This window comes from Phasianus colchicus, chromosome 1 (genome assembly GCF_987193195.1).
Source record: "Phasianus colchicus chromosome 1, bPhaCol1.hap1.1, whole genome shotgun sequence".
Classification (NCBI taxonomy): domain Eukaryota; kingdom Metazoa; phylum Chordata; class Aves; order Galliformes; family Phasianidae; genus Phasianus; species Phasianus colchicus.
The window spans coordinates 180,796,257-180,810,120 of NC_143436.1; the positions used below are offsets into that span (position 1 = coordinate 180,796,257).

At 43.6% G+C, this 13,864-nt stretch overlaps 1 protein-coding gene across 7 annotated transcripts in view; it reads right to left on the minus strand.

Annotated features, from left to right (window-relative positions):
- Nucleotides 1-1,692: 1,692 nt before the first annotated feature.
- Nucleotides 1,693-13,864, minus strand: part of ZC3H12C (zinc finger CCCH-type containing 12C) — a 41,029-nt gene continuing 28,857 nt past the window's right edge. For all 7 annotated transcript variants that reach the window (XM_031606172.2, XM_090133882.1, XM_090133880.1 and 4 more), the window contains exons 3-6: nucleotides 12,766-12,905; nucleotides 10,210-10,444; nucleotides 9,484-9,590; nucleotides 1,693-8,332 (exon numbers count right to left, since the gene is read on the minus strand). In XM_031606172.2, the coding sequence (XP_031462032.2) occupies nucleotides 6,936-8,332; nucleotides 9,484-9,590; nucleotides 10,210-10,444; nucleotides 12,766-12,905 (1,879 nt within the window). In that variant the 3' untranslated portion in view covers nucleotides 1,693-6,935. The remainder of the gene's footprint in view (nucleotides 8,333-9,483; nucleotides 9,591-10,209; nucleotides 10,445-12,765; nucleotides 12,906-13,864) is intronic.

Consider the following 13,864-nt stretch of genomic DNA (forward strand, 5'->3'; position numbering starts at 1 on the left):
ACTAACCTGCCTCACAGTGGGAGGACTCTGGTGGAGGGCTGAGCAGAGGCCTGGCCCCAGCGGGCAATAGTCACTCTGCAAAATGGGGCAAGCCCAGGGCAAAGGGGAAAAAAGATTGCTTCTGAAATGAGCAAAATAGAATGTAAATCCAGGTGTGTATTTAAGAAATATGAATTGAATCCCACGGCCTTTGTGTGGCACAGGAAGGCTGGGTGCCCTGCACAGCTCTGGCCCCAGCCCAGCACAGCTCTCCCTCCTGGGCATATCAGGTCACCAGAAGGCAGCAGCAGCCCCAGGTCAGCCCCGCAATCGGGGGATCTCTGTAATGTGAGTCTGGTCCACATAAAAACCTGCTGCTAACGCTGATCACCATCTCCTTGTCTCCTGCTCCTGTTGCCCACGCTTCACTGGTTCATGTAAATTAATAGCGGCGTTTAATTTCCTTTGTACCCACCTGCTGCTCTTGGCACACTCAGCTGTGAGGGGAGGGGAAGAAGGGCCGATGGCGGCACCGCCTGGCTCTGGCAGCCCTCAGCCCCTGGGGCAGCAACTCCCTCCTGGGGGTGGCTATGGGCCCGGGGCTGCCATAGGGGTGGGAAGTGATCCATCAGTTGACACAGTCATTGCCATTTCTGCCCCGTGGTGCTTCCCTGTGCTTGGGTGCGGCCGTACAGCAACACTTGTGTGGTACTACAAGAGCTACAGGGATGTTGCAGGCTGTCTGCTTTTGGGCCTTCAGCTCCAGCATGGCGGCCCTTCAACTCCAGCATAACACCACTGTGGCCATTGAGAGCTGCTGGGATCCCGGACAGGCTCTTTTTAAAGACATCACAAGATGTGTTTTTAGCCTGATAACGAGTTCTTTGTGGTAGGCTTCCCACGCTTACCTTGAAGGATGCAAATAGGCAAATCCCTGTGGGAGTGAGCCCCTGCCATCCTGCCTGACCCATCTGCTGGGCCCTGACATTCCAGCTTCACTCCAGCATCTCCCATTGCCCAAAGGAGGCAAACCCACACAGCGTGCTCAGCCAGGGTGCAGCCAATGCAAATGGCTGTGCAGTGTATCAAGGGAATTGTCATTGGGCACAGCTGCTTAAGGGCAACGCTAGGTTGGTTTGCAGGCCAACCACCCACCCCATTTGCACCATTCTCAGCCTCACTCCTGGCTACAGGGCTGACAGGGCACCCAAACCCAGCAGGTCAACCCCAGCCCAGCAGTGCAATTCTGCACAACTTTCCACAGCACTACGTGTGCTCAACAGTCTGCTTCCACAGCTTCTGTTGTACCTTTGCATTCATCAAATAACTTTGCAAAATTCTCAGATAAACTGCTGGAGTGATGCACTTAAAGATAAATAGATGTGTAGCAATACTTGAGGGCAGAGCAGCTCTGCTGGTGTGCAGTCTTGATCCAGATTCAGCTACCAATGACTGCCACGGCTGTGTGTCCAGAGCTCCAGCCCTCTCACCAAGAGAAAGGACTGAAAAAAGCCCATTAAATATGATTTACTGCTTTAAAAATGAATTTACGCTCTGTAATCACTGCATGTGTTTGAACCTCTCAGTTGTGGCACAGTTGGGTGAATTGACTCAATGGGTTGTGCTGTGCTGGTCAGGACACGGAGCTGCTGTATGCTCTGCTGCCATTGATGCTGCTCTCAAAATGTGTGTATGAAACAAAACAGCCCATCAGTGAGGAAAACGAATCTTTATTATTATTTTTTTTTCTCTCTAAAAGCAGAATCCAGATACATGTTTTTGGAATGGTTTAGATGGTGGCTTTAAGATGCGAGTAGTCACATGACAGAAATGACACAGAACAACCAGTGAAGGAACGAAGAGCATTTGACAATTGCTTTACTGATTAGTCCCGACACGACTCTTAACTAATGGCTTTGCCAGAACTGCCTTTAGAATTGTAGAAAACTTCACCTACTCAGTACAAGCACAGAGATGATGAGGGAAAAGGAACTACTGAATGCAATTATTGCTGCCGTAGCTGTGTTTCTGTTTCCTTGCACGATGTTCCATAATGCGCTGGCACAACATTTCTTAAATACCAGTATGATTAAGAGTGTTGTTCATATAAATAAAAAACAACCAACCAGCCAACCTAACCTTTTAAATCAGACTTCGCTGAAGAACAACAAAATAATTCATCCTACCAAAACAGAGGTTTGCCTTTAGAAGGCGTAGACTGTTACACCAGTGAAACAGTGAGGATGAATGTGCTGAAATACCAATGAATAGATTTGGTTTCTGCATGCTTCCAGCTCCTCATGTGGCTATTAGATCTGAGAGGGGAAGAGAACTATTGCTGTCATTTCCCCTTTTGAGGCGCAATGACAAACAGAGTAACAATCAGTTCAAGCATAAGTTACGCCAAACTTTTAAGACCTGGAAATGGAAGGTGGAAAATGATTTACAGCATGCTCCTAACTATTAACAACTCAACGTACTCAACAGTGCCTTTACAGACAGCTCCCATGTATCTCACTGCCTTGTAACCAAGCAAACCCCAGCACACACACAGCAGTACGATCCACACGTGTAGAGACACTGCACATGGGATCAGGCTACGAGATACCAGCTCCTGATGAAGCCTTAAGATACCCGTGACTATGGGCAATGTGCTATGGAACGTCCACACATGAAATCTGAATGTACCTCTCGTTCCCCACCATGAGGTTAGCTGGAACAACCAACAACCACCCCACACAGATGATTTTAACACCGGTTACACGGTTAGTCTAAACAGTGTGCACTTATATACTAAAATTCAAAGAAAATTCTTAAATCGTACCCCTTGATAATTTACAGAGCGTATAAAATGCATGATTTCATGCTTATAAAACCTCAGCCCTTTTATAAAAACAAACAAACAATAAAAAACAACAAAACAAGGCCACAGGATTTCGTTTTAAGCTTTAATCTGTTGTTATCTTCATTTCAGCAGCTTAAGCTCCTACACTAAATAAAAGATACACTCCTTCGTGGCCTTATAAAGCAAGGAATAAATTAGCAAGAGTCACACTGTAAATCAAAATAAATAATTTCTACATTACTTTTTATTAAAAAAAACGGTCTCTTTAATTGCACAGTATTTTAAATTTTCAGTAGCAATGCAAAGTCAGTTGGGTATTTTCTAAATGCTCCAGACAGCAGGAAAGCATCGTACCACGCTGCACCCAGCAGCAGCAGCCCAGTCCCGTCCCACACCCATCGCCCTGCCGTGCTGCCCGGGCCGTGTGAGGTACTCTGTGTGCACAGGCAGGTTTGGTACTTTGGAGGAGCGTTCCCCATTCGCTGCCACTTTCCCAGCAGAAGATGGGACAATTCAACAAGAGTCCAAAGGCCGCGGGTGTCACCAGGCTGGCTCTCCTTTCTGGGGTGCTGCATGCACGCAGCACGCTTCTGGCTCTCCCCACAGCAGTTTTGCAGCAGAGGACCGAGTTATAGTTCAGACATAGCAGAGAAAACAGGGCTCCTGCAGGGACGTGGTCTTACCTCCAGTGCATTAGCAGTAGTTGGCAAGCGAGGGTAAGGTATTGAAAAAAGAAACATTTAAAGGTGTTTGTAAAAAGACATCGTAGCAATTAATACTGTCACATCCTGGGCACCCTGAGCTCAAAGTCAGGTGCCCACAGGATGCATTTAAGAACTCTAAGTACTGACAACACCCCTTGTATAGAGAACAGCGGTGCAGACGCGTGACGTCGATGTGCACCCAAGCACGGTCTATCTGCACACTGTTACAAGGGAGCTCTCATGGCTCGGGTCCTGCTTGCACACACAGCTTCTGCGAAGCACCCCAATGGCTCTCGATGCCGAGAGAAGGGAAGTGGTGGGACGGGGCTAACCTGAAGGTGCTTTGTTCTCCTCTGTAACTGCAGCGCTTGCAGTGAAGACAATACTGACAAGATACCCCTTACCATTTAAGTTCAGCTATTTGCGTCAGTGCAATTCCGCTGACAGAAGCACCACCTGCCCAGTACCACTCCTCCCCACACACTGCTGGTACTGCTCCCTGTGCAGATCGGTTTCCCCCTTTTCCTCCAATACTCACAACCACAACAAAGGAAGAAACAGGTGGTTTGTCCACCACTCATTTTGTTTACCCAACGTAACAGCGTCTAAAGGGAACCAGCACATCATTGCACAACATCAACAATCACCACATAACTCCTGTTCTTACACTTTCAAAGTGTTTTTAGTGCTTCGGCACCAAGCACAGAACGTACAATGGGAATTTTCTACCAACCAACACACTCACAGGGGTTCAGTGCTGCATTAACATCTGTGGAGGCATCGACACCAGTCACCAAGATCCGGGCACCACAACGTGTCTCCTGTTGGCTTCAGCAGTACGATGTGAAGCCTGGAGGCCAGAGGGTGTTCACACAGCACAGGGTGTTCTGATGTTCATGGGATAGGGGAGATGAAATGCCTCTACTACAAACACACATTCCTGTTTGTGTTCAAGGAATTCAGCTCTTGGCAGAAGCGAATCCCTACATAATAAATAAACGTAGAAACTCATTAAAAACACAGGTATAATAGCTGCATTGTTAAAACAGCTGCATCTACACTATGGTGTAGTATCGAAGTGTAATTCCATTCAAAAAAATCTTAGGTGTACAACCCAGATGAGACGCACCGACCTCTCCAAACCTCAGCATCAGCACTACGTCAGCCCCTACGCTCCAGCAACGCCCTGCAGACAGTCACCAACCAAAGCGAGGAGAAGGCTACAGCCGGACAGACAGCTCCTGCGCCGTCCCACGGACAGGCAAATGCAGATCCCACACCAAATCAGCAGTAAGAGCCACCTGGAGCACTACTTCCTGAAATAGTTTGCTGAACACGGTTCAGATTATTGGATATGTCTATAAGCACAATGCTCTTTAGAAGCATTTACCGTATACCCAAATCCTACTCTCTGCAACACACAGTGTCACACGAGTAGTGAAAATGTCTTCGTATTCAAAGGTGCTTGGACATCATTTTCAGGCAGCATTTTACCTTTATTTTAGTGAGTTCACACTATGAAGATTTTAGGAGGAAGAAGATGCCAATAGTTTCTTTAGTTTATTTTCTTTCTTTTTTTTAAATGTGTGAAATTGAGACAGACACCTGAACAAATAACTATTTTTACTCGCCTAAATCTATTCTACGTCTGAAATCTCTAATTTTTCAATAAGAGATAAAATGTTGCCCAAAAGCCTGTAGTCATACGTTTGTGTTTCTACTAAATCTACAAATCAAAATAGTTCTCAGTTAAAAAGATACAATTTGTATCAACAGTAAAAGGTACTTTCTGGTTCTTCAGGGCCTTTACATTCCAGCAAGTGTACCAAAATGGCCAGCAGTAATAGTGTAAACTAGTGGTTCGTTAACACTGAAAAAACGTTACAATGGATGGAAACCTAAAACTGTAGGCAACTGACTATGTCATGTAAGTACAACCGACATCAATTGCAAAATCTATTTCTATTTTATATATATAGATGTGTATATATATATAAAAGCTTAGAGGTGCTAGTAAAACCCATGACTTAAAACCAGAAATATCCCTTACTAGTACTAGAGCAGACTCACTCGGTCTGTTGCTAAGACTACACTACCTGTGGCAAGAATTGGCCCCCGCGACGCAGCAGGCCAGGAGCTAACGCCAGGAACACACACAGCCCCTTCTCTCCCCAGCCCTCCCTCCCATCCGCAACAGAAAGACAAAAAGTTTAACTTATTCTTTTGAGCTACAATATCGTCACCATAGTGCAGTTAATAAAGGTTGCATATCCTCAACACACAAACCCTTTCCAGGCCAGCCTTGATAAATAACAAGTAAAATCAAACAGTGTCTTAAATACAAAACTTGCATTGAGATAATTAAATTCATTTAAAAACAGGTAAATATTTTATGAAAAGCGTATTTTATCCGGTACACTTGTGCAGCAATACAAAGAAAAACACATGAAACATCTAAACAGAACCCTAGGAAGTCAGGCCCCTTTCTACTGACCAGGAACAGCAGTGGGGATGGCAGCAAGGCGGCCTGTTTCTTGGAGGTACCCAGTGTTGGCAGCTTCTGCTGGGCTCAAAGGGGGCTGCAAATTCTCAGCACCTTTGAAAACCAAGCAATAAGGCTTTCACCTTAGCCATAAATTAGTAAAAAAAAAAGAAGAAAAAAAAAAAAGTATTTTTCCTCTGATTGCATTTGATCTTACCGATCAACTGCATCAACAGAACGTGTAACTACTTAAACAAAACAAAGGAAGCAATGAAAAGTGCCATGCTATAAATTACTAATATAAGGTTACCCATCTCACCGTTCGTGGTAACTCAATTATCTGTTTAAAAAATAAAGTCAGTGCTGTAGTAAATCTTTGTTTCCTATAAATAATCATAGCACACACACAAAAAAGCCCACAAACAAATAAACAAACAAACACGGTGTTGTAAAAAGTTCAAAAACTTGGCTTGAAAATTGTGTGCTGAAGTAGCAAAATCCTCTCTCTGCAGGTTGTTTTAACACCGTGCAGGATGAACATCCAGCAAGTTAAAAAACAAATCCCAAAATCGCAACAACATGTAACAAGGATAGAAAGTGCTGCATATAAACCCCTGATGCACCAAAGATTATAACCAGAGACCACAGATTTTTGTATATATATATCTCTATATATTAATTTAAACTGGAGCTTTCTCCAGACATGAAAATAGCCTTTAAAAAATTTTCAAACTAGAACACAAAACATATCAGGTACTCCGATGCATGGGGCTATACATACAGACTCCGTATTACAGTATTTCACATAAATGGATTACTATATAACCTCCTTGCTGAGAAGGAGATCCCAAATGCTATTGTAGCAAACCTCCCTCAGCGTTAGAGCTGAGCTGAAAACTACTGGACACCACAAAGATGCATCATCTCAATAACCTAGCTGAGATTTCTCCACTAAGATGGCTGCGGCGAGCTGCTGAGCGTCTGTCACGTGAGGGTTCTTTTTCATGACAATCCTCACAAGATCGGGGGGGAAGATGTTGCACAGGTTGATGTACACCTTCTCCCTGGTGTCTTGGTGCCTCGGGGGGTCTTGAGGGATTCCACAGTACGGCACACGCCATGTCTGGTCCTGCTGCTCCGGTAAGCTTTGGAAGGCAAACTGCTCGTAACACGGCTGTGTGGGGTTACTGGGCAGAGAGTAGGTCTGACGGTAGCCGTAGGCATCCATCCCATAGCCCTGCCTGTCCCAGCTTCCAAGCCCATCTTGGCCAGCAAAAGGCTTTCTGTGTCTCAACGGAGAACTGTCGTATAAACGTGAGTCTGAAATGCTATCTATCCTCGTGGACACAAGGGCTCTCCCCATGTGCATGGTCTTTGAGTGCGACGAACTCTGAGACGCAGAGTAGTCATTTGGACAACTAGAACGAGCACCGATGGTTGGATGCTGGAAATGCACAGCCATATACGGAATTGGAGGTTTGTGGTGATGCTTTGGTTCTTCGTGACTATAACTTTGCACTCGTGTGAGAGGCTCGTGGTAGCTCTGTAGGAATGGCTGAGAGTTAAGGCGGCCATGCGGGTGCATATGTTGGCACTTCAAGTTCTCCTCCAGCTGTGGGTCAGGAGAGCTCATGTAGGAGCGATCGCTGTAACCCACATAGGAATCACTGCTGCCACAACTAACGCTCCCTTCACTACTGCAGTCAGAAGCTACAGAGCTAATCCTGTAATCTGTGTCCAAGGAGAAGCGCCTTTCAGGACTGCGTGGACCAGATATACTCAGACTTGAATATGCATTCAGCATAGAGTAATACCCTACATCCACTGGAGATTCGCATTTTGGATACTGGTCGTAAGGCATTGGTGTTCCGTGATTTTTGGTTGCCATCATCACTGTAGGATACTGTCCCTGTGGTCTTTGATCCTGAGGTGGAAAATGAACTCCAGATGGAAGGCCGTTGGTTAAAGGTGCAGTACTTTGGGGTTTTGCAGCAGAGGCAGTTGGTATACTAACTAACGAAGGTACAGACCTGGTTTCTAATTTGTTTTTGGTGGGAAGCTTTTCCTCCAAGTCTTGATAGACTTGAGTCCTTATACTAGGATCCGATTGCCTCTTCGGAGTGGCACGCTTAAGCTCAGAAGTGCCATCATTCTTAGTGCTACAGGGAACACTATTGCTTTTTACCAGACCTCCTTCACTCGTAGTTTTGGCAACTGTACTTCTAGACATGGCACGAAGTTCATCAGCTACAGATCGCTGAGGCTGATTTCCCCTTTCTGGATGATAGTATTTGCATTTGTGTCCATAGGTACATTTCTTCCCTGTTAAGACAAACATAATGAGATTTAAAAAAACATCAGCAAGAAAAAACAAGAAACAAAAGGTCTTAATTGTTAAACATTTCCATGAAATGCTTCTCATTTAAAGTTTTACTCACAACTTGAAAGACCGATCAGAGGGCACCTCTCCTATGAAGACGTATTGAGAGAGTTGGAGCTATTCAGCCTGGAGAAGACTCCAGGGAACCTTATAGCAGCCATCCAGTACCTAAAGGAGCCTACAAGATGTCTGGGGAAGGACTTTTTACAAGGACATGCAGTGACAGGACAAGGGATAACAGCTTTAAATTGAAAGAGGGTAGACTTTGGTTAGATGTTAGGAAGACATGCTTCACTGTATGACCAGTGAGGCACTGGAGCAGGTTGCTCAGAGAAGCTATGTATGCTCTATGCCCAGTGTTCAAGGCCAGGCTGGACAGGGCTTTCAGTAATGCATAGTAGGTGTCCTCACCTATAGCAGGGGGTTGGAACCAGATGATCTTTAAGGTCCCTTCCAACCCAAACCACTCTCTGGTTCTATGATTCTATGAAGATCTTGCAAATGGTTTTGTGTAATGCAGGGTGAGATTTAAGATCTCCTTTCTTGTACTGTGGGTAAAAGAGGCAGTGGTAGTGCTCTGCAGCACCTGCTTCAGAATGCAGACCAACACTACCAGACACATTTTGAGCTGAACATGTCACCAGTGTGTATGCAGGCTAAGAAGATATACAGGTGAGAAACTTAATGTGAATGTTATGGAGCCATAAAAGCAGTAGACATTCAGCTCAGTTAAGATGGCCAGCAGCTAAACCTGAGGAAGCTCAATCCATTATCTGGCCAAAAGTCCATTCCAAAATAGCTTTCCAGAGCCTGAAGAATCCAGGTGTTGTTTTAAATCTCTCTCTACCAAAGACTGATGAAGTTGCTCCTTTAGTTCAACTGGTAGATAGAAATGTTCTTTAACCAGCACATTAAAAAAAACCCTTCAGCCTGCAATAACTCCAGTGCTCATCATTTTAAACATTCTCAGGCTAAGACAATAATGTAAAAACCTCCATCTAAAAGTTTTAATTCTGGCAGCACTAAAATAAAGTAGGGGCTGAGTCACTGGTTCCAGCGGTACAGAAAGCTGATGAGTCGAAAATCAAATTACCATATGGACACGGCTGCTTCTTATGCTCTGGCACAATAGGCTTCTTCCTAAGAAAATTATCCAGACTTGGGCCATGGCGGCCAAGAGGATCATCAGGAGGCATAAATCTATAAAGCAACAAAAAAAAGTATTACAGAAGCAAATGCCTTTTCACATTCCTCCTGCAATAAACAAGAACCTCATGACGCTACAACCTGCCATCCTAACATCTTTACATTTGGGTATTCTGAGAGCTGTTTTCTTGAATCTTTTGATGTCACTGTACCACAGCTGCACAAGATCAACTTTCTGCTGCAGCACTGCCTATCCCACAACAAAAAGCCCCCAGTAGTAACTGTAAGTGGGTCCATCCCAACCTGGGCTGCTCTACGACTTCATGGTTTTGGAGCCACAGGTTCTCAAAACTGCTGGCTCAGTACACCAAGAGAATTTAAGTATGACACTGTAGCACACATAAAATATAGCATACACATTGGTATACACTAGAAGAGGCAAACAATTTTACAATGAAAAGATATTAAAATATTGCTTATATTGTTTATAAAATAAGCAAAGAAGCAGAGTTCAAGTACTTTTAATCACAATGCCAAATACATGACTAACTATTCCTTTTGTTTTCTTACATGTACTTAATGATTTTGGTGGAAGATAACAAATTCATATGAATCTTCAAACTGTCCTTTCCTCAGTTATTTTAGAGGCACATATAAGGAAAAAATGACTTACTTGTCATTAACAAACGAATACATTAGCAAGCGTTCATCTATGAACTTCTTCCACTCAGGCTTTTCATTTGCTAGATCCCTGTAGTTATCATTAGAAACAATGATGCCATCTGACTCAAAGGCCAACTTCACTATAAATCGGTCATCGTAGCACACCACCCTTCTCCCTTGCACTCGGCGGGACGGTGTGAATACAAGAATCTTCTCTTTCTCTAATTTACGCAGGATTTCTTGATCTACAAAGAAAAAGAATCAAAATTTAAGGAAGAAATAAAATGAAAATGTATTTGTTTGATCTCCAAAGACAGCAGAAGGTGTCTGATGTGTGATACTCAAAGTTAGTGTCAGCAGCCAACTGACAATAGTCAAAAGAACACAACAAAACCCACAACGAATTGAAACACGGAGTGACTACTAACCCACAAGGATTAGAAAATCTGCATTCTTTACAAACACTCAGGCTCTACCCAAACTTAAAACATCTCCTAAGAAGGCTTAAGATGTCATTTTGTTACCAAATTACATCCTGAGGAGCTCTGAAAGATGAGCTCAGGATACCAAAGAGGGTAACCTGGACTAAGAGTCTGGCCACAGCATCACAGTGCTAAGCACTGGGACATCCCCACCTTGGGTCACTTCTACTGGCTATCACTCTCCTCACAGCAGACAAGCTATGGAAGAAAAATGCTATGAAAGAAAAATCAACAGAAAGCTAGGCAACTCCTAAAACTGCAGAAGACATACACTGTATATGAGTCATGGCTCTTAACAATGATTTAGATCTCAAATAACTATTGTGCAGTGAAAGAAACCTGACATGGAAAATGTTCCATACAGAAAAAAAAAAGACTCCAATAGGAAGAAATACAGCATTAATATTGCAAATAAGAAATACCTTCATGCCAAAATTATCTGCTTACTAGAAAAGCCACAAGATTAAAATGATGTCCAGCCTTTCTGCAGTTGTTTTCCCCCCCATGGATCAAATGATATGTAAGAGTCTGAAGGATGGCAATTTTTTTCCCCATTAAGAAAGAAAGAACAAAATATCTGTCATGTCTAGATAAATGGCAGGTAGTAATAACAAAAATGCAGCTGTTGTTTAGTCCAAGAAGTTCCTCACAAATATGGACAGTGTAGAGCCATTCCCACGTCAGTCATTTCAGACTGACAAAATTCCAGGTGCTCACATGTTTCAGATTTATCTCTGGAAATGGAGTGTCAGTGTGCTTCTGCGGGCTGGCAGCAAGCAGCAGAAAGCAAGCTGAAGAACTCCTGCTTCACAGCAGACACAAAGAAGAATCCATGATTCTATGACTCTTCTTTGATTTGCCTCTCATTTACCAGTTCCCTGACGAAACACAGCAAATTCATTTTCCACTGGTAGAAAAATAGTCAACCCTAAGAATTTCTGTTTTCTCAAAACTCCTTTTTGGGATTCTAGTCCTAGCCACAGCTCTAGAAAATGCTACATTTCAACTCTAAGTAGTCAAATCCTTATTACTTAGCCAATGCTCTTCTCATACCTCAAACACTAATATAGTGAAATGACTAGACCAAGACCAGCTCAAGCCTTCAAACAGGTTAATCCATCTTCTTTCTCAGATTATGGTTTTCTTTATTGCCTTTGCAATAGGCTATATCAAATGTTTACCTAAGTGTATGTTCTCTTTCAAGGGAAAGACCCCACACAACCTGTGATGAGGGCTAACAATACCTTTCCAAATCCATTTTTTGCCTTAACATGGTATGTTCTAGTAGCAACCAAGCAAATGAAATGAAGCACTGGAAAGATCTTTCTAGATATTCAGAAATGCATGTGGAAATCAAAACATGCTTCTATATTCTTTTAGTAGCCATCTCTATTATACTCATAAGCTTCCCTTTCTTTAAAGGCAGCCATGTTTAAGAAGTTAAAAAATAATAATAATAATCAAAAAAAAGCTCTGATTCTCCACTGTTTCAACTTCACAGCAGCAGGAGGACAACTCTCCAGCCTTCATAGGGAATCAAGAAGCTGGATAAAGAAACAACTGCAGCTACATCAAACTGTTAGGAGGGTAAACACATTCAAAGTGAGGAAAAAAAAAAATCAGCAGCCTTCTCACTCGTTACAGTAATATTCCAAATGGGAACTGTTCCACTCTGCCAGGATCATTCCCTTTGCCCCCAGCGCAGGGCAGTGACTCACTGCAGGTGACTGCAGACAGGGCAGGCTGGCAGACTCTGCTCACCACAAGAAAGATCATTCCGTGAATCACAGCCTTCAAACCTCTTTGCTGCCAAGGCTACACGGGCGTAACAGATTTAAAAATGGCAATTACGTTCCTGAAGACATCAGGAGCAGCATTAAAGGAAAATTTAGAAGGCGAGCAGAGAAAGAAGATGTGGAGAGGGCACTACTTCATCCCTTTCTTTCCTGAAGGCTGCAATGAAGTTGGTGCACCAAAGACACCTCCTATTGCAGTCTTACATTTCTAACAATTTGCCACACGCACAGTAGCACTCACATGGAACAAAGCATCCCACAAGCCAGTGCAGGCAGAGCAGAGCTTACCTGTGATAAGGGCATCAGGTCTGGACTGTTCTTTCCTCCACGCTGGCACGAACACGGTAACATCTTTGTGGCCTCTCTCCAAAAACCAATCTACTGCCAATTTGATTCCTCGACAGGAAAAGACTTCTTTGTTCCCATGGCTGAAACACACATTAAATTTCCTTATTATATGACTTTGCTTTCCTCACACGGAACACAGTGAAGCACACATCTCCCACCCAATGTCACATTATCCACGTGCTCCAGAGTTTCTAAAGGCAAGCAGGGGTCAGTCTGAGCTTTGATCAAACACTGCCATCAATTGCATGGCATGGGAGAGGGACAGTGTATCTGCAGAGTGTTGTCAGCATCTCTTTGCAGACTGGCGAGTAAGTAAAAACATAAGCAGTGTTAAAAATCCTCACAGCCCAACCAAAAATCTGGTATGTAACAGCCATAATAGAGACTTGATAAGGGACAGCTGAAATGCTGACATGAAAAAGTGCAAATTTCTTAGGAAATACTGGCAACAAATAATGAGCCCTGAGGGCATGGTGGCAGAGCCCAGCAGGAGCCTGGAGTGCTTCCCTCAAGCTCAGACAGAGGAGAAGGATTCCAAAATCAGGCACTCTACAGCACAGCTCAGGCAAACTGGAGACACTGTCTAAAAGCAACAAGAGAAAACTAAGAATTTGCTTAGTACTGCACTTAGGAAGGTGAAATTAATTGTGTATTAAAAAACCATGGAGAGGCACAAGTTCAGCAGAATATGATCAGACACAAGCAAAACAAAAGAAGAGCACCCATTGTGCAATAACTGTCTGAGGTAAAGTGAGAGATGCAATTATTTCATTTTCTAAAGGTAGGTGACGCCTCGTCTGACTTCCACATCCAATTTCAGGCACCACAGAACATGAAATACACAGGAAAACTGGAAAAAATCCAAAGGAAAGCAAAACGAGACCTATGGGGAAATGCTGAAGAAAGCGCATTCAGTTAATTTAGGATAAACAAGCCTATGGAGGAACAAAACTGTCTTCAGTACATCGCATGTAATTAAAACAGAGCACAACTATCAGCCATTGGGCCCCCATGGTCCTGGGGAGGCTGCAGAGGTGGC